Below are 21,833 nucleotides of genomic sequence, written 5' to 3'. Positions count from 1 at the left end.
TACTTTACTTTGTATTTGTTTGATTCCTCAACCACATGGAGACAGTATCTTAGGCATATGCTAGGACAAAGTGAAGGAATTCTGGAAGATGCTGGGGTGGGTATTCTGGGTGAGAGTATGTAAGGAAAAGTGTCAGGACCACCTGGAGGTAGTCCTGAGGCCAGCAAATGCTTTCAGAGCCCTGGATCTAAGTGGTCTCAGGGATGGAGAAGCCCCTATAGGTAATCAGGAGATCCTAAAGGTTGAATGGGTGGTAGTACAAGAGCAGTGGTCCTGACTTGAGAGATGCTTGCATATGAGGAGGGAGAGGCTGTGGAGGCCTGGTTTGTGAAGAAGCAGAGGTAGTTCATCAGAAAGAAAGTTGTTTTTGTGCTGATTTTGTGATGGCATTTTATTTTTGCTTTAGAATAAGCAGAATCATCTTCTTTTTTGACCTTGACTTTCCAGGAATGTCTGCAGATTTTAAACTGCACTTTCTCCCCTCAGTGTTCTCTCACTCACTTTCATCCTGGTACACAAATCCTTCCTCCTCATTTCCTCTATGGGATCACTCAGTGTCACTGCTCTCCTCTCAGTACTACCACCAGGATTATTTTTTTGTCTCATTTATTTATTTTTATTGTAAAGGTGATTTAAGTAGGTGTTATGCTTACATAAGTCAGAAAAAGAGTACATTTCTTTTTGGACGATGTTACCCCTTCCCTTGCTGTAACCGAGTTTTTCCCTTGCATTCCTACCCACAAGATGCATAGTTCATTTTCAACATGGTATCCAGTGTCAACCATTGTCCTCCATTTCTATGCCCCTCATACCCACCCCAAAATAGATCAATGAATAAGCAAGACAAAATGAAATGAAAACAAATGCATCAACAAAAGAAAAAATCTTTTTGTTTCCACTTCCTGGAGTTAATTTTGAGAAATGCTATTTTGTATGGTCAGATACACATAGCTATTGTGGTAGCTATTGTGGCTATGTGATCCTTTGCTAAGCCTATCTTGATCTGTATCTTCAAGAGATTCATCATCTTCATTGATGCTGGAAACATCATCATAGTCTCACTGCAGAACAAGTTCAGGACTTTATCCCTTATCTTCATCTTTCCTATAGGAGCAAAGATCTAGAGCAAAGCCTACTTTATAGACATACATCTGCAAGCTTGGATGATGAAGTGGCCAAGTATAAGACCAGGAAGTTTTCTACCAGATAGAAACTATGAAACACCATTTCCAAAAAGAAGACAGACATTACTCAAGTTGTTGGTCAATAGGCAAAGGTTTTCTTAAGAGGACAACTTGGCCGCAGGAAGGGGAATGCCCTGAAAGAAGCTGGTGGGAGGATCAGCCTTACAACTGATATCTCTACTTTGTCAAGCTTTGTCATCCTTGACTGTCAGAATGTTGACTCAGTCAAGCCTTCCTTTTTTATATGCTCCCTCTAGCTTCATCAATCCTTGGCTAATATCTGGATTCACTTTTTCATAAAGATATAGAGTACATTAAAATTGCACATAGCATTTTGTGCTTCACTTTCATCGCTCTCTTTTAACTGTGGTTGTTGTACTGGGTTAAGCTCCATTTCATTCCATTTCTACAAGTCCTGAATAATCTGTTTAGGATCTTTCATCTTCAAAATGGAAGACTGTAGTATCACACTATTTTCTGTTCTTTTTTCATTCTCAGGCTTTCTTTCAGGATTGTCCCATAGGGTTCATAAAGTTTCCAGTCTTAGTGGATGAAGTTTATCTCTGATCCTTGAACCTCTGTATGGTTTACTTTTTCTTTTAAAGAAAAGAAGATAAACTCTACTGTTGAACTCACGAGACTTTGAGAAGCAGAACAAAGGCAATCTATGGATCTTCATCTCAGTCAGTTAGAGCAGACATTGTCATCATGAAACCCACAGTGTTCCAAGCTGGTACTTTTCAAAATAGATGTGGGCCAAGAGACTAGCCCAAGTTAAAGACACCATAGTCTCATGTTTTTGTTGTTTGTTTGTTTGTTTGATCATGGGACTTTAACTCGACTTGGTTGCTGTCCCAGAGCGCTTCAGCTCAGGGCTACACTTGAGCCACAGAACCGCTTCTGGATTTCTGGTAGTTAATTGGAGGTAAGAATCTCACAGACTGTCTTGCCTGGGCTGGCTTTGGATCTCAATCCTCAAATCTCAGTCTCCTGAGTAGCTAGGATTACAGTGTGAGCCACTGGTGCCCAGTTTATAGTCTCACAGTTTTAATGGGGATCTATCTATTTTTAATCTACATTTCTCTTGGTATCTGTGTATCTTTGATTTTTATAACAGTGGAAAAGTTAATTCAGTTTTGCTAGGTTTTCAAATGGATTTTTTAAAAAGTTTCATAGGTCTTTTGCTCTGTGATTTTCATTGACATAGCTTCATGTTTTTTTCATATCTTTATCGTTAAAGTGATGTGCAGAAGGGTTATAGTTTCATATGTAAGGCAGTGAGTACATTTCTTATCTTACTTGTTACCTCCTCTCTCATTCCCGCCCACATACCTTCACATTTTGTTATATGTTTTATGATCATATAAAACGAACCCCTCAACTGTTGTCACTGAAGCAAGATATATGGTTGCATTCACAGAGAAGTTGCTAGCAATTTTAGGAATTTTTTATTTGAATATCTTTTAAGTGTAAAGGTTTCACAACACATTTAGTGGTTGTATAGTGGTTGTTGGTGTAATGAACAAGCAGGAAACAAAAGCAATGTTTTTATAGGAGCAGTATACTCATAGACATACAGACAGAAACACACATACACAGAATAAATATAGATATCAATTTGAAGGAGTTTACACATAGGATTGTTATCTCTTCTCTACTATGTAAACAAAGCCATAATTATGTCTAGGATGGACACACTTTTCTCTTTTTACAAAGCATAGTAGTTTAACCTTTGTTTGCCTCAGGGCTTCATCCTTGTTTTTATGATGTGTTTCTGAAATGAGGTCTATTTCCTTTTATTTCCTTCCAGAGAATAGATAGGTATTATTTCAGTGTTAAAATACCTACCTTTTTGAGTTGCTTTAAGGCGGTTAGTAGCATGCAATAGGATTCATGTTTTTCTCACTCATATTTATTATCATCAACCATTCAGACCTTGGGAAATAAAGGAAATGCAAATCTGTTTATCAATAGTAAGTGAGCATTCTCCTGTATTGTTCCTTAGGACCAAAGTTGGATGGAATACATCCACCAAAGTGCTACTGGATATTACTTCCAAAAGCTTTCTCTGTGGCCTTTGTTACTTTTTCATTTTATGTACTCCATTTTTGTGTCATCCAGATTTTACAACAACACTTACCCAGTATTAGAGTAAATCCAACGTTGGAAAAAATTAGCACTATGCGTAAAGTTGTAATGCGTACATTTCCTGTCAAACTTCTTACCTCCTCTCTCATTTTTCTCCCACCTTCCCTCCCCCCAATCCCTCTCCACCCCTGAGTTGGATAGTTGGTTTACAACATACTGTCTTGTAAGTATTGCTGTTACCTTGATTCACCTTTTACCCATTGTCTCACCATTTTGGTGTTCCCCTTCCGTTCTCTAATACAGACAAATTTATATACAATACTCAGAGTACATGAACTTCTTGAGATCAAATAATTTCAAGGTTGTGTCAGAATTTATTTATTTATTTTGGTGGGGCTTGGACTATCCCAGTGTCCTATGCCTAGCAGTTTGCACATGCTATACAATCAATCACTCCACCATTGAACGATGTCTATATTTCTATTTCCAAATTAAGGCTCTACTTTCTCCTCTAACATGATTAGTTTCTACATAATATTTGACAAAAATGACGTATTTCATTAAATTCTCTGTTTAGATATTTAAATAATTTATTTGAGATATTTCTAATATCTCAAATGATGCTTTGTTATTTAAAACATAATGCATCAGATTCAGTTTTTTTACTTTAATTTTATTATAAAGTATATAAGTAAGGTAATGAGTACATTATTTGTTGAATATTGTTACCCCTTCCCTTCCCTTATTTTCTCTTACTTTCCCTCCTCCCTACTTCTCCCCCCACAAGTTATAAAGTTCATTTCCAAAATAGTGTCTGTATCACAGTTACATTGGTTCACTCTTTGTCCTTTGTCTCATCATTTTATTATTCTCCTTCCCCAAATCAGATAAATGTATATACACAGGATATCAAAATCAAAGACAGTGACAACAGGGAACAAAACAAGGAAAAAAAGAAATAACTTCATACAGTACATTAAAAACACAAGAACTAAATAAACAATAAAACCCTTATTTCTGTATCCTGGAGTACATTTGATTAGCATCATTTTTATGGTCATATGTACATAGCAATTGAGCTATTGTGATCCTGTTAGAACCAATCTTTCTCCAGATCTCCAGATACAACTAGCCAATGCCAACTTGGCATCTCTATTTCAGTGTTGAAGACATTTCTACAACCTAATGAGAGTGAAATTAAACTTCCACTAGGGTAAAGTCAAGTGTGTGTGTGTGTGTGTGTGTGTGTGTGTGTGTGTGTGTGTGCTTGTTCTAGGGCTTGAACTCAGAGCCTGGGCACTGTCCCTGAGCTTTTTTGTTTTTGTGCATGGATAGTTTACTTGAGCCACAGCTCCACTTTTTGGCTTTCTGGTGGCTAATTAGACACAAAATCTCCTGGGCTTTCCTGGCACCAATACTACCTTTGAACCTTGATCTTCAGATCTCAGCCTCCTGCATAGCTAGGATTACAGGCATGAGCAACTGGCGGTGCCTGGCTTAATATCAAACATTCATATCCTCACTCACTAGAATAGCCAATATCAAGAAAACAAATAATAACAGATGCAGGTAAGGATGTGGACAAAAGGGAGTGCTACTACACTGTTGGAAAGCATTATGGAGGTTCTTCAAAAGACTAAACATAGAGTTCCCCTATGATGCAGCAATCCCACTCGTGGGCATTTACCAAAACGACCATAAACAATGCCACACTAAAGCTACCAGCACAACGATGTTTACTGCAGCATTATTTACCATACCTAAGATATGGAACCAAACCAGATGCCCCTCGGTAGATGAGTGGATAAAGAAAATGTGGCATATATACACAATGGAATTCTATGCTTCCATCAGAAACAATGGCATGTCCCCTTTCACAAGGAAATGCAAAGACCTGGGGGAAAATCATGTGAAGTGAAGTAAGCCAGACGCCTCCCCCTGCCCTCCAAAAGGCTTCATGGTTTCCCTCATTTGTAATAATTAGTATATGTCTAGTATAGTCATAACAGATCCCATTTTTAAGATAAAACTTTTGATAAAACAATAAGTGACTTAGTAATTACACTGAAAACTTCTTTCCTGTATGTCTCTTGGATGTTCTGTTGGTAACCAGATATTTATAAATAGCAATTTAAAGTCTGTTAAATGCTGTTACCATTTATACGATAATAATACAATTTATATTTAAGGCAAGATATTTAGATTGATTATATTTATTTGGAAATTTTCTCATTATTCGTTTACCTACTCCAAGAGCAAACTAATGACTATCCAATTTTTCCACTACCAGCTCCTTACTTAAATTATGTTTATATAATATTTCTGAGGATTATAATCTTAGTACAAGTAATTTCAGTTACGCATCTGACTACATCTACAAACTTTCATTAATGTCACTGTATTCTCTTTAATTAAGGTGCAGTTTTGGAATAAGAGTACAGAAGAAGTTAATTACATTTTTAAAATTTTATTATTGATTCTTGTTATGTGATGATTAAGTCTGATTTCTAATCTGACTTTAAAATGTCACTGAGTAACTTGGGTACATAGGTTGTCATAACCATTATCAGCATAACTTTTTCTCATTTCATGCTTTTCAGCAAGCAGCACTATACCAAACAGAGTATGTCAGAAAACAATGGTTGTCAGATTATGCACTATAACTTTTGTTTGAAATCTCTGAAACCTCAAGAAATATTTAACATTTATTTTGCAGACTTCCAAATGGTTCCAATCACTGGTTAATCTGTGTGATAACAAGTAAGAGAACATCACAACTCAGTGTTCTTTTTCACGTTCCTGGGGAAATTATTTGATTCAATATAGTCTTTTCAAAACTTTCATCGGAGTGCTTATTTTTATGGGCAATCCCAGTATCATGTTTTCCTCACGTAATATTTCCTAAGGTTGTAAATTTTCTATCAGCTATGGAAAATTGGCTGTGGAATGTAGCCTATCATAATACTATAGAGAGTATGATGGGTAGTTATTTCATGATGTAGAAACACTCGTTTAATTTTCCATTCTTTAAACAAACAAAACTATATTGATCCAATGTGACTCTGAACCTGAATGGACACTAGTACATGCCTAGGGTGAGTTTGCTAGCAGTCATTCTGAATCTAATTGTTTGACTTTTTCTCACAGCCTACTTCCTCTCACTGGTATCCAGAGTGGATTCTCCTTCCTCAATTTTAAGGAGCAGAGTTTTTCTTCCCACAGATGGTCAGCATGTTTGTCAGGTAGGTATTTTAAAGCACACATGATTTTGAAAACTTTGTTACCTTTGGGGATTCCTTCATTATAATTGTTTGGGTATTAATTTTCACAGATTACATTTTATGATTTCTTCAGTCACCTGAGTGGCAAACTGCTGGTAGGTCTTCAAACTAGGTGTGGCAGTCCTGTTCAACATGTATGGCAAAACACAGCTGGGTTACAAAATCAATGGAAAAGAAATGTCATCACAATCCAGAGCTCACAGAAATTTCAGGTATGCACATTATAGTCACTAACTCTGTCTTTGCCACTTGATAGGCAATATGAAAAAAGCTATATCTTTTTATTTTCATTTGTGGGGTTTGAACTCAGGGCCTGGGTGCTGTCCCTGAGCTTTATCTGCTCAAGGCTAGCTCTCTCACCATTTTAAACTAATCTCCAATTTCAGTTTTCTGGTAGATAATTGGAGATGAGAGTTTTAGGGACTTCCTTGCCTGGGCTGGCTTTGAACTGCTATCTTCAAATTTCAGCTGTGAGCTACCAGCACTTGGCAACAGCCATATGTGTAATGTAGATGAATTAAAAGTCAAGTGATTTATTCATTGCCAGAGACCAAGGGCTTCCCAGAACAATCAAATACTGAAAGAGTATGACAGTCCTGAGAATAGTTGGATGGGTGGTCATACTAGAAGGCACATTTAGAACAAAGTTTTGAAGTATATAATATAGTTCATGTGTTCTAAGGTATATGGATGTATGACACTGCATTTTGGCCTAAATTTCTTGAGCCTTTTCTTCTTTTACTTTTTAAGAGCATCTTCTTTCTTTTCATTTACTTATCCTAAGAACCATATTCATTCCTAACTTTTCTCATACTTTCAAAAGAAGTGAAATTTAATGCTGGATAATGATGTGACTATTTGATTTAAATACTAATTCCAAATGCTGCTGAAGTAATTGTCATATTCATCTCACAGTTACCTTCAAAACAACATCGCTTTTATTTTCCTAAATAATTTTTGAAATTAAATCCAATGTAAACCTATAAAAGATTAACTTATTTATGTACCTAATAAAACTTATGTAGGGTGGAAATTACTATCTAATGATTATTACAAGAGTTCTTGGGAAAGTATTACATATTTTAACATTTGAGACAGCGAAGCAATTTTTTTTCAGTTAGGCATGAGAGAGAACAAAGTATGTTATTCCTAATAAATTTGCTTTCCAAATCTGGTTTGTGGAACAGATTAGTTCATCTATGATTATTTTATCATCTGTCATAAGATAAAATAAAGATCAAATTTATAAAATCATTATGAAATAGTAAATCTGAAATGTAATAAAATTTAGCTCTTGCTTAAATATGAGGAGTAAGATTGTTCAGTTTTATCCTCAGCTATTTGGGTGACTAGGAAGGAAACAATGGACAGTAGGTCAGAATTCTGTTATAAAGGTTAAGTTATAAGAATAACATTTTCTTAATTGGTGTCATAAAATCACTATAATTTAGAATATTCATGCATTATTACACTAAAAGGATATCAAAAGATTAAAAATATCATTTAGTTGATGATTAAATGATAGACTTAAAGAAAATTATATAGCTGAAAACAGAATGCTATAGTATGAAACTTTGTACTTTAATGATGGTCATTAAAGGAAAAAGAAAATTTAAGTGTACTGCATTAATGTCATTCTGTGAGTGATCTATTTTTCTACATTTTTTTCTTTTTTTTATGATACTGGCATTTGAACTCAGGACTTTGGCTTGCTAAGAAAGTGCTTTATCACTTGAGTTAAATGACCAGCCCTGCTGTCTTTAGCTTATTTTTTTCTGCTTGAGCCTCATGCTTTTGTTCAGAGACAACCTCAGTTTGAGATTATTGTACTTCTGTCACCTGAGTATCTAGAATTATAGGCATGCATCAGGATTGCCAGTCAGTTATATTGATGTAGCATCCTATTTATGGTTTTTGTTTGTTTGTTTGTTTGTTTGTTTTTTGCTGTGATTGGCCTTGAAATTCAATCCTCCCATCTTGGTCTCCTGGAGAGCTACAATAAGCAGGCATTTGACTCTGTCTTTTGCTTTAGAAAAACTTATTTGAGGTACTTATTTGAGGGCTGCTCTAGATCCCTTGATCTCTTCCTCCCAAGTAAATAGAATTACAGGCATTAAGTCACTGCACTCATCTCAACCTGTCTCTTCTTAACAACAAAGTAAAACTAAGATTTTCTTCATGAGGTTTGATCCACATCACCAAGGCCCCAGTGGTGAATTTGAGAGCTTGTTTGGAGGTTCTAGTAGGGGAGCGCAGCTACTGGTCTGGTCCTCCTCTGTCGATGGTTGTCCTCTTCGACCTAGCGCGCAGCTTTGGGACATGCCATGGAGCAGTGAAGGAACAAGGGGACACCCTCCTAGCCAGCCAGATCAGCCAAATCAACCCTGGCGATCAATGGGGTGACAGATGTCACAGCCAGATTGCCCTCACATCCAAAGGCCTCAATGGTAAATTTGTCAGATTGTGTACTCTCCATGATTATATAAACTTGGCTAATTGGATTCAAATCTTATCTTTACAGATGCTTTATTATTATTTATACATATTTTTCAACTGTGAAAAATAACCAATACTAAAAGATATTAAATCATCTCCAGCAACCTTAATGCCTTTTGCACCCAACTGTTGTATCTTTAGGTCAAAGTCTCTATTACTAGCATAATAGATTTGGATGTCGGGCAGAGCTGAAACATACTGCAGCCTGGCAGTTAAACCTTTGGAACTAACGTCTTTGTTCCTTTAGCTTTATATTCCCAAGTATCATGAATTTTTGGTCTAAATATGTGCAGTAAATAAATATAAACGTAGAATTCCAGAGCATGATATTTCCAGAGCAACCTAGGCAAAGCTGAATGGTGAAGTTATTCACTCGATAGTTTTAAATACAGCAATAGGACCAACCAGAGCAGATGCTAGTGCAGTATATTAATTTACTTCTTCTTCAAAATGTTTATTACTGGTATAAAAGCAGTGCTTTTATCTTAAAGGCTTTGTAAAAATTAGCAAACTGTATGACCCTCTTGGGATCCTTCAATTACACCAATCTTTTAAAATTACAGGTAGATTTTAGTTCTGTTTCATCAGCAAATGACCAGATGTCCTCTTGCTTTTGTTTAGCAGGCCACAGAGATGTGCTGTGCTTGTAAAATGGACTCCCATTATCCAGTATCTTGTTCATGAAAATCTTTAAGGGAATTTTTTAATCAGTATCTTCTTTACACAGTGTCTGCTGCTTCATCAACTTATAAGCCTATGAGAATTATTCTATTTACTATTTCCCTTCAGTGCTGACTTCTGATATTTTAAGGCCATATGTACTTTCCTTAGAAATATCCAAGTAATGCGTTTCAGTTCCAGCTAGCTCCCAGCTTAGCATGGGCTTCAAAACAGTCTCTGGTAGCCAGATGCCACTGGCTAATGCCTGTAGTTCTACGTATCTGTGAAGATCCTGGTCTGATACCAGTCCCAGCATAGATGTGAGAACCTTTGTCAACCAATAGCTGGGCAACTTGATATTCATATATCATCCAAGCTATGTAAGAGGATGAGATGGGGAAGATTATGGTTTTAGGCTAGCTTGGGCAAAAAAAAAAGTTAATGAGATTTTTATCGTAATGGAAGAAACAGTGGTGTGACATTCTTCTCTGATAGGTAGCCTAAAGTAGGTTGATGATAGTCCAGTTACAGACCTAAACAAAAAGCAAGAGGCTATCTAAAAAATAATCCGTGCACTGAGTTACACATGCATGCACGCACATGCATATGTACTCACATGGACACACAGTGGTAGAACACCTGCCTAGAGAGCACAAAATCCTGCGTTCAAACTCTAGTATTGTTTTCAAAAAAAGAAAAAAGGAAGAAGAAAGGAGAGGGGAAGGAAGGGACGGAGAAAGGAAGAAGGAGGGAGGCAGGGAGGGAGAAAGGCAGGAAGGGAAGGGAGGAAGAAGAAAGCAAGATAGAAGGAAGAAAAGAATAAACCCTGTGGTTGGCTCCATAGCTCAGGGGTTAGAGAACTGGTTTTGTAAGAATAAACCCTGTGGAACAGGTTGTTACCTGGAGGCTTTATCATTTTCATCTGTAAATCAAATTCATTTCTTAATAAAATTAGAGTAGGATAATATCTAAGTATATATTGCAACATAAAAATAATTATTAGTAAAGGTGTTATCAGTAAAGTTGGAAGTGTTTCAGAATATTTCTGAACATGCTTAAATAATAACAACTACAACTTCCTATATGTAAGGAATTATTGTGTAGCTTTTTACACACATACTCTAGTTGACCCTTCATCTGTGCCTTGGGTAGAAGATGGTTTACCTCTTTGGGTTGTATTTACCCACTGTGATTATGACCTTTAATATGTGAAGTAACCTACTAGATCTCACAGCAGTTTAGAATCTAGGATAGACTTTAGATAAGAAATACCAAGTAATAAGTCATAGTAATTTGTTAAATCACTGAAGCAATTTGTAATGTGGAGGAAAAACTATTCCAATTTCCAGATTTGGTCAAATCTATTTGATATGTTTATTAAGTATTCTTCTTAAGTCTTCTGTGTTAAATGAAACAATGATGTAATTGTATGGTTTTTATTAATTACAATCACATTTAAAATACAAATATAATCAATAAAGTTTAGTATTGTTCTAAAAGTTTTAAGAAGGTGAAAATTAAAATGAACTGAACATGAAAAAGAAATTTGATTCCAAGTTGAAATGAAGCCTTGCCTACTTCACTTAACCTTTTATGATTACAGTGATTTCGTGAGCTGGTAGCAACCATATCTTACAGTATGCTTTTCATATTTAAGGCTTGAGATTTTTGTGGTTTTTTTTTTTTTTTTTTTTTTGCCAGTCCTGGGGCTTGAACTCAGGGACTGAGCACTGTCACTGGCTTCCTTTTGCTCAAGGCTAGCTGTCTACCACTTGAGCCACAGCACCACTTCCAACTTTTTCTCTTTATGGGGTGCTGAAGAATAGAACCCAGGGCTTCATACATGCTAGGCAAGCACTCTAACGCTAAGCCACATCCCCAGTAAACGCTTGAGTTTTTAAACTGAATAAGCCAGTGCCTGAATTGTAACATATGCCAGCGCTTTTAATATTATTTTCTTTTTTATTTCTTAGATATTTTATTCTAGAAGTTCTGGGGGAGTTCTCAGCAGCTTCATATTTGAAAATAAACATTAATAAAGACAAAGCATTGATAAAAACATATAATTGTCTGAATGAAAAAGTTCTACCTTCGTGCTTTTCAGAGTCAGATATTTTAACCATTTAATTTTGGAATATTTATTACATGATAGGGTGAAGTTACTGTTTTCTTTCAAAGGTTTGTTGAGGAATAAATTCTAATTATTTACTAGTTAAAAGTTTTCAAACATAATGCATGATTATAAGAGTTTCTGGTCATGTAGCTACTAATGTAATCCAAGTGGATTGGTGTCGTTTGTCTATCTGCCATCACACCTTTCTCTAACATTCAGCCAAGGGTCTTGAGTGCTGACATTTGTCTCTTTTAGAGACCACGTTCCCTTGACATATCTTCCTGGGGGGAGAGGGAGTTGGGAAATAAATTTGTCACCTTTTCTCACCAGAGCAGTGCAGACTGTAACTCACATCTGAGATATTTCAATGTCTTAACTCCATTATCTTTCCTTTACTTTTTCCTTCCTTCCTTCCTTCCTTCCTTCCTTCCTTCCTTCCTTCCTTCCTTCCTTCCTTCCTTCCTTCCTCCCTTCCTTCCTTCCTTCCTTTCCTCTTTCCTTCTTCCTTCCCTCCCTCCCTCTCCCTCCCTCCCTTTCTATTTATCTCCCTCTTTTTTTCTTTCTCTTTCTTTTTCTTTCTTTCTTTCTTTCTTTCTTTCTTTCTTTCTTTGTTTCTTTGTTTCTTTCTTTCTTTCTTCCTTTCTTTCTTTCTTTCGTTATTATTAAGGAGTACTACTTAGTTCCTTCTTTTTTTCAAATTTTTATTATCAAACTGATATACAGAGAGGTTACAGTTTCATATATTAGGCATTGGATACATATCTTGTAGTTTGTTAACCTGTCCCTCATACCACCCTCCATCCTCCCCCTGTCCCTTTCCCCCCATGAGGTGTTCAGTTCACTTTCACCACACCGTTTTGCAAGTATTGCTTTTGTAGTTGTTTGTCTTTTTTTACCCTGTGTCTCTCAATTTTGGTATTCCCTTTCAATTTCCTACTTCTAATACCAGTATACATGGTTTCCAAAATACTCAGATAAGATTACAGAGATAGTGTAGATACAACCACTGGAAGGTGATACAAGAACATCTTCAATAATAGAAGCTACAAATACAGATGGGACGTTGAAAGTAGTTACAACTGTGATGTAACAATCGTTTCCATAACATGGAGTTCATTTCACTTAGCATCATCTTATGTGTTAATAAGGGTATAGCTATTGGGCTCTTGTGATGCTCTGCTATGACTTGCCTAAACCTGTACTAATTATTCCCAATAAAGGAGACCATAGAGTCCATGTTTCTTTGGGTCTGGCTCACTTCACTTAGTATAATTTTTTCCAAGTCCTTCCATTTCCTTACAAATGGGACAATGTCATGTTTTCTGATAGAGGCATAAAATGCCATTGTGTATATGTACCACATTTTCCTGATCCATTTGTCTACTGAGGGGCATCTGGGTTGGTTCCAGATTCTAGCTATGACAAATTGTGCTGCGATGAACATTGTTGTGCTGGTTGCATTACTGTGATTTTGTTTGTGGTCTTTTGGATAAATACCCAAAAGTGGGGCTGATGAGTCATAGGGGAGTTCTATATTTAGCCTTCTGAGGAATGTCCATACTGCTTGCCAGAGTGGCTGAACCAGTTTACATTCCCACCAACAATGAAGTAGGGTTCCCTTTTGGCCACATCCCCTCCAACAATTGTTATTGTTAGTTTTCATGAGATATGACATTCTTACTGGGGTGAGATGGAATGTCAATGTTGTTTTGATTTGCATTTATTTTATGGCCAGTGATGTAGAGCAATTTTTCATATGTCTCTTGGCCATTCTCATTTCCTCATCAGAGAAGTCTGTTTGCAAGTCTTTAGCCCACTTGATGAGGGGGCTATTGGTTCTTTGCGGTTTTGTTTTGGAAGAAGGTAATATTTTTCGTTCTGCATAAATTTTAGAGATGTGGCCTTTGTCTGTTGAAAGCCCGCTAAAGATCTTCTCCCAGTCTGCGTGCTTTCTGTTTATCTTGCGAGCTATGTCCTTTGCCGTGCAGAAGCTCTGCAGTTTGATGCAGTCCCATTTGTCCAACCTTTCTTTGATTTGTAGCCTTTCTGGGTCATTGTTAAGGAAGTTCCCTTCTATGCCAAGGAGCCCAAGTGTTTCTCCTACTCCTTCCTATAGTGTTTTCAGGGTGTCTGTTTTGATTTCGAGGTCTTTAATCCATTTGGAATTGAATTTGGTGCAGGGTGATATATAAGGATCTAGTTATAATTTGTTGCATGTGTTGAGCTAGTTTTGCCAGCACCATTTGTTAAAGAGGCTATCTTTCTTCCAAACTATTGTTTTAGCTCCTTTATCAAAGATTAAGTAGGGATAGTTCTGTGGGTTCATTTCTGGGTCTTCAATTCTGTTCCATTGGTCTTCAGGCCTGTTCTGGTGCCAATACCAAGCTGTTTTTATTACTATAGCTTTATAACACACCTTGAAGTTGGGTATTGTAATTCCTCCAGCACTGTTCTTTCTGCTTAGGAATGTTTTTGCTCTTCTAAGACTTTTATTGTTCCGTATGAATTTCTGTATTGCTTCCTCTATTTCAGAGATAAAACCATGTGTTCTTTACCTTGCTCCGGTTGATGTGGTGGATTACATTATTTGACTTGCGTATATTAAACCAACTTCGCATCCCTGGGATGAATCCAGTTTGATCGTGGGGTAGGATTTTTTTGATGACTTGTTGAAGTCAATTGGCCACAATTTTGCTGAGAATTTTTGTGTCTATGTTCATCAGGGAAGTCGGTCTATAGTCCTCTTTCCGTTATGAGTCCCTGCCTGGTTTTGGGATGAGGGTTATACTGGCTTCATAGAATGAGTCTGGTAGTGAACGTTCTCTTTCAATTTCATTGAAGAGTTTGAGAACTATTGGTGTGAGTTCTGTTTTGAAGGACTTGGAGAATTCTGCAGTGAATCCATCTGGACCTGGGCTTTTCTTGGATGGGAGATCATTTTGCCATTTCTATTTCAATACTGGATATTGGTCTGTTTAGAAGATTTAAATCTGCATGGTTAAGTTTGGGGATATCAATTTTTTCTAGGAAATGATCCATTTCTTCCAAGTTCTCGAATTTGTTGGCATAAAGGTTTGCAAAATAATCCCTTATTATTTTCTGAATTTCAGTTATTTCTGTGGTGATGTTACCTGTTTCATCTCTTGTTTATTTGAGTTTGCTGCCTTCTTTTTTTGGTCAGGTTTGCCAGGGGTCTGTCTATCTTGTTGATTTTTTCAAAGAACGAACTCTTGGATTTGTTGATTCTTTCGATGTTTTTTTTCGTCTCTAATTGATTTAATTCTGATTTGATTTTAATTATTTGCTTCCATCTATTTACTTGGGGTTTGGCTTGTTGTTCTCTCTCAAGAAAATTAAGGTGCTTCCTTAAATTATTGAGCTGCTGTTTCTCCAGTTTGTTGGTGTATGCACTCAGAGATATAAATTTTCCTCTGAGTACTGCCTTTGGTGTGTCCCAAAGGAGCTGGTACTTTGTGTCCTCAACTTGGTTGAAGTCCATAAACATTTGAATTTCCGTTTTAATTTCTTCAATGACCCACTGATGGTTCAGCAGTGTGTTGTTGAGTCTCCATGAATTGTAGGATTTTCTGTGGTGGCTCTTTGAGTTGAACTTTAATTTTATTCCATTGTGGTCTGAGAGAGTGCAGGGAATGTTTTTGATCCTTCTGAATTTGTACAGATTTTCTTTGTGCCCTAAGATGTGATCTATTTTGGAGAATGTTCCATGTGCTGTGGGGAAGAATATGTATTTTCTCTTTGCTGGGTCCAATATTTGTAAATGTCAGTTAAGTCCAGTTGGTCTATGCAATTATTTAGTTCTGTGGTTTCTTTGTTCAGTTTTTGGCATGTTGATCTGTCCAGAGGTGATAGTGGTTGTTAAGGTCCCCAACTATCAATGTGTTTGGGTCTATGAGTGTTTTTAGAGTCAGTAGTGTTTGTTTGATGAAGTTGGGTGCTCCTGTATTTGATGTGTAGATATTTAGAATGGTTATATCTTCCTGTGGGAGAGATCCCTTTACTAGTATGTAGTAACCTTCTTTGTCTCTTCTTACCTTTTTTAATTTGAAGTCAATTTTGTCTGATACTAGGATTGCAACTCCACCCTGCTTAAGGAGGCCATTTGCTTGATAGATTTGATTCCAGCCTTTCACTTTTAGAAGATGTTTACTTTTGCTGGATACATGTGTCTCTTGGAGGCAGAAGAAAGATGGATCTTGATTTTTGATCCAACATATGAGCCTATGTCGTTTGATGGGAGAATTAAGTCCATTAATGTTGACAGTTAGGATTGAGAGATGATCGTTTATTCCTTTCATTATCACTATCTTGTTTGAAGCTGTGTCTTCCCATTTCTTGATCTGATGTTTCCTATTTAGAGTTCATTTTTCTGTCTGTATTGGGATCTTGAATATTTTCCCTGTATAATACTTTTCTGAAGATTTTCTGTAAAGCTGGTTTGGTGGAGATATATTGATTCAGTTTTTCCTTACTGTGGAAGACTTTTATTTGACCTTCGGCTATAAATGAGAGTTTGGCTGGGTACAGAATTCTTGGTTGATAGTTATTTTTATTTAGTGTTTGGTATACTTCATTCCAGGCTTTCCTTGCTTTCATGGTCTCTGCTGAGAAGTCTGGGGTAATTCTGATTGCTTTTCCTTTATATGTGATTGTTTTCTTCTCCCTAACAGCTTTAAGGATTCTTTCCTTGTACTCTACTGAACCTGTTTTGATCACAATGTGTCTGTGGGATGTCTTATTCTGGTCTTGTCGATTTGGGGTTCTAAATGCTTCTTGTATCTGTATAGGCCTTTCCTTCTGGATATTTGGGAAGTTCTCAGCTAATATTCTGTAAAATAGGTTGCCTACCCATTAACCAGTTTCTCCAAGTTTTCCTCAATACCTATTATCCTTAAATTGGGCTTCCTGATCGTGTCTTGAATCCTCTGTAGCGATCTGTTTTGTTGATTGGACTGGATTTGTATTGATTTTTGATCTTTCTCCAGAGAATCTAAGGAATGTTAAGCTCCTGAAATTCGATCCTCTGCTTCAGTTAGTCGGGACTGTAGGCTAGCTACTTGATTTCGAATCTCTTTTCCTTCTGACTGGTCTTTCCTGATGATTTCCATGTCATTTCTTAGGTCTTGTATGGACTTTTTTACTTCATTAACTTCATTACTTTGGTTTTGAGTGTTGTCTCTCCAATCTTTTAGCTGGGTAGCTATCTTTTCATTTGACTCTTGAAGTTCATTTATCTTTCTATTTGTGGATGCCATGAAATTCTCCATTAATTTTTGCTTTGCCTCCTCATGCTCTAGAATAGTTGACTGAAGAGATTCAAACTTTTCATTTATCATGTTTATCAGTAGACTTTGTAGAGCATTTTGGGGGTTCTCTTCTATGTCTTTGATTGACTGCTCTGCTTCCTGCTTGTTTTGAGTGGGGGATAAGACTTCATTGTTTGCCATCTTTCTTGTGTTCCTTCTGCCCATTTGGATTGGGGATGCCAGTCTACCAGCACCTGTGAACACCATTTAAGTCCCAAAGCAGCCCTTACCAAGCACTGTTGTGTAAATCTTACAAGTTCACAATTATATACAGATACTCTGTATACCTGTCTATAAAATTAGATTTAGTGTTCCTAAAGAATACAATTTCAATATAACAACCGATCCTGGGCCCTGTGTTCAGTAGTTACTTGTTTACTGTTATAACTCTATAAGCAATTCTTGTTTTTATATTAAGTTCTTTTAGGAAGGGCTTTCTCTATGAACCCCTTTGATTCACTTGGATTAAGCTGGGATACCCTCTATCCTATAACCAGGAGTCAATGGTAATTGGAGTTCCAGGCAGTAAGTCAGGAGGGTAAGTTGGAGGTAGTAAAGAGAATAGAGTAAAATGTATTGGGGAGGGGGGTGGTGATTTTGGTTTAGTTTCAGTGACGTGGAAATGTGGGGAAGGGTAGAATCAGTAGAAAGAACAAGGTTAAAATGATAGATAATGGAGAGTTAGTAGAAAACAGTGGAGGTGTTATTCATAGGAAAGTAATTTTTAAAGAAAGAGAACGCAAAGAGAGAAATAAAGTAAAAATAGTGGAAGACAGATGCACAAAACAGAGAAAAATTATTTAGAAAAAGATAAAAATAATAAAAAAAAAAAAACAGAAAAGGTACAACCCAAACAAACAGAAAAGAAAAAAATTTGATAAAACAAACAGGTAAAAATAGAAAACATAAAAAAAGACGACGCTTTAGAAATGAAAAAAAAAATTTTTTTTTAACTTTATAAATTGTTGAAAAGAAAAAAAAATGGAGTCTTCCTTGTTTGGGTGGTCTTTCCCCAGTCTCTGGTTTCCTTGTGATGGTCTGTGGTCTATTTTCCTGATTGGCTGGGTTTGACTTGATTTCAGTTTGCTCCTCTGTCTGCTGTGGGGCCATGGCCTTTAATGCCTGGCTTTCAATAGGCTGTGGACTCAGCAGGGCGGGGCACCTCTGGCCTGGTTTACCCTGCTGAGAGTTGCTTGCCTGGGGCAAGCTCCTCCCTCCTGGGCGGGGCGGCCTCCTTGGCAGAGGTGTCTATGGAATGCAGCTCCGTCTTGGGCTGGGAATTGGGCTTCCTCTGTGAAGGGACCATTTAACTGTGTCAGGAACTATTTGTTCTCCCATCTGGTGTTTCGTGCCGCTGGGAGCTGCTCCCTGCTTTCGCTTTAAATTTAGAAATTCGGGTGGGCAGGGCGAGGCACCTCTGGCTAAGCCAAGGCCCAGGACACGCCTCCCGCCTGGGCAGGGGGCGTTCTCCTGGGCGGAGCTGGCTCTCACTGTTGGGTCCCTCTTGCCCTTTTCAGAGATGGCTCCTTCGATCTCGCTTTCCCCAGGCATGCTTTAGTTCCAATCTGGTCTGAGCCTATGCCAGTGGCAAAGATGGCGCTTTGCTCTGGTGGTGGGGGAAGGGCTGCCTTTCAGAAACTGCTCTGTGGGCGCGAGTGAGAATATCTTTCGTGGGGTACTCACACTTTCTCTGCAATTTCAGGTTGTCCGTGCTCAGCCGCCATCTGGATTATTTCTCCCTGGTCTACGCTGTGTGCTTTAGCTGCGTAGAGTGTGGGTTGCTGTGCCAGGCACTGTGCTGGTGCCGGCTCTGGCGCGGCGGTGGGACGCCACCCAGAGCTCAAATCTGTGTTTTCAGATGAGCAAAGTCGATTTTTCCTTCCTGGCCAGAATCCCTGTACTTTTAGAACTTACTTTGGCTGTCTTTCTAGGAGTAAAAGTTTCTATGGGGTGAGAAAACTGAGATGTCAGAGAGAGCTCAGCTAGGGCTCTGCTGCTCCTCCGCCATCTTCCCGGAAGTCTCCTACTTTGCTCCTTCTTTAAAACATTCTCCTCACACAATCCATATGACACGGAGCTTAGGGGAAAAAAATTATCCCAAAGTGTTAGTGCAAACAAGGAATGTGAGATATCATTTTTTTTAGAAATATCACTACTGCAAAACAAGAGCCTATTCCTACCACTCCTCGTGAAACCTGGTTCCTTTTCATCATGCTAGTTATTTTTAGCTATTTTCCAGACCCTAGCCCAAGTCCTATAATAATATTCTCTTCTTAATGAAATCTACTTAGGTAGACTATTTACTTATGCCTAATGGGGTTTTTTGTGTTGTAACCATAGTGATCCATAAGTAAATTTCCAGGCAACTTAGAGGCATGAATCTTTCCCTAAGAATAATGTTCCTTGCTCAGCCATTTGGTTCAAAGAGCAACCAGTATTCACATAATTTTTCTTTACTTATACTAAGTTAGCATGTAATTTAACAGAACCTAATAAACAAAGTATCCATTGCAAGATGAAGGCAAGAAGGTAATTGAATGGCTACTTCAGTAGATCAGGCATGGGACCATGGAATGGAAATAGGGCTGGAAGAAAAATACACTGACTAGGTTCTGGTGTTGGCTGATGAAATATGAGATTGAAGGAGAGAATGATTCTAAAGGTCATTTTGAAATTTTTGGCATTGCATAGACAGCCTGAAAATTGTCAGAAATTGAGTGAATTAAGACATTCAACTGGAAAAGCAAGCCCAGCATATTTTGAAATAGAAGTGACTCCTGGGTGAAATGTTTCTGTGGCTGCAGAGATATGACAGGACAGCTCAGGAGAAAGATGATATTAATTTGTGTGTCTTTAGCCTGGGTGCCAGTTGAAACCCTGAAGTCTTCCTCGGAGGGAATGTGGAAGAAAAAAAACAACTGTTGATTAAATTTAAGGCGCGCGCGCGCACACACACACACACACACACACACACACAGTGTTGTTGTTTTTCTCTCAAGGCTTTACTAGTTGAGCCACAACTCTCATTCTGTTGCTTTGAAAGCTCAAAGTTTTCTTCACTGTTTAGTAGTGAGTGTGAGACAAAACTGTCCAATGACACACCCATTGTCTTATAGATGTGGGGACTTTTTTCTGTCAAGGGCATTTTGATATTGGTAGACACTATTGGTTAACATCATTCATGGGCCATACAGAGTTATTAATACAAGCAGTCACCAAAAACTTAGAGAAGTGTGTGTGTTGAATCCTCTAATTAATTATTTCTCATGCCTTATATTGCCCATAAGCTGGAGATCCCTCTATTATTGTAGGTAATAAGAAAATAGAAAGTGTATTCTTTTTAAATTCCTTGTTAATAATATCAGAATATTTCTTCTTGATACAGATTTGTACTGGTCCTCTATTATGATATAGTATTCAGTCTTTTTTAACAGTATTTTGCTGAATGATACAAAACCCAGTTGATATTATCTAACCTATGGAAGGAAAATCATGTGCAAGCAGCTAAGTCAACATCATCGAATTTGACTGTGAATACTATTTAAAGAGCTAGAGGTTAAAAAAAATGGGGCTCAGTGCCAAAATGACAAGATTTAGAGACTAAGATAGAACTTGGATACAGATCTAGTACATGCTAAGTACATGATCACCTATGATCTAAACTTGGAATATGGCTGGAGAGAAGAAGCCAGATGAGTTTTACTTCCTTTCACAAACAAGTTACATAACCAAGACCATACATTAGAGATACAGGCATTGCATCACTTATTTTTGTCTTTGAGAATATTTGCTTTGATCCATTTTATGTGGAATTTGTGTAGTCACCAGAGAAATTCTAGGATGTGGCATTGCTTCTTATTTGCAGGTTTCCTCTTAGAGCGCTACAAAATAGTGATATCCCTTATTTGGTGTTTTTGTTTTTGTTTTTTTTGTACAGGTTGTTTTTCAAGGTCAAATGATTGAAAATTATGAACAGGATGAAGTCATTGCTATTGATGATATATCTTTTGGGATAAGTTGCTTGCCTGCAGATGGTAAGGCTTTTTTTCCCTCCTATTTTGATCCTTTTGTGAAACAAAAGTTTGTAGCAATTTACGTATTGTATTGACTTGCATCTGTTCTCTGTTTTTACCTAATGGTTTTGTGAGGGTTATTCACCATTGTTCTAATACACTACACATGACTGACTGGAATTAGACTGGAGGACCAGAGACGCTATTTTTTTTTAATAGACTGCAAATACTACAGAGGACTGAATGGGTCAATTTGCTCTCAGATTTGAATAATTCAGCTATTGTTGTTGTTGTTTCCTAGCTAAATCTTGATGAGAGATCTGTGCATTCCAGGTGTCCAGTAGTATTTAAATTATCTTCCCAAAGAATTGGTTTGATTATAGTAATATGCAGATACAAAATGGATGGAGATCTTATACTCTGTATTCTATTTATACTCAAAGACATTAATAGATTACGTTGATCAAATCTAAAATGTATTTATATTGGGCCCCTGTTAAGTAATGATGTTAACTTTCCCTTTTGTATTTTTTCCATAAGAAAAATTAAGTATTAAAAGCCTAATTTAAGCCAGGTGCCAGTGGTTCATCCCTGTAACCCTAGCTACTCAAGAGGCTGATATCTGATGATAGAGGTTCAAAGTCAGTTAGGGAAGGAAAGTCTATGAGACCCTT

The 21,833-nt window shown here is 37.3% G+C and overlaps 1 protein-coding gene across 1 annotated transcript in view; it reads left to right on the top strand.

Annotated features, from left to right (window-relative positions):
* The window catches only part of Malrd1 (MAM and LDL receptor class A domain containing 1), a 475,502-nt gene that overhangs the window by 35,532 nt on the left and 418,137 nt on the right, over positions 1 to 21,833 (top strand). The window contains exons 3-5 of the mRNA XM_048367779.1: positions 6,420 to 6,514; positions 6,604 to 6,765; positions 21,084 to 21,180. Coding sequence (XP_048223736.1) covers positions 6,420 to 6,514; positions 6,604 to 6,765; positions 21,084 to 21,180 — 354 coding nt within the window. The remainder of the gene's footprint in view (positions 1 to 6,419; positions 6,515 to 6,603; positions 6,766 to 21,083; positions 21,181 to 21,833) is intronic.

This window comes from Perognathus longimembris, chromosome 18, assembly GCF_023159225.1.
Source record: "Perognathus longimembris pacificus isolate PPM17 chromosome 18, ASM2315922v1, whole genome shotgun sequence".
Taxonomy (NCBI): domain Eukaryota; kingdom Metazoa; phylum Chordata; class Mammalia; order Rodentia; family Heteromyidae; genus Perognathus; species Perognathus longimembris.
Note: the sequence above shows the minus strand (reverse complement) of the source record. Positions and strands in the feature narration are given on the sequence as shown.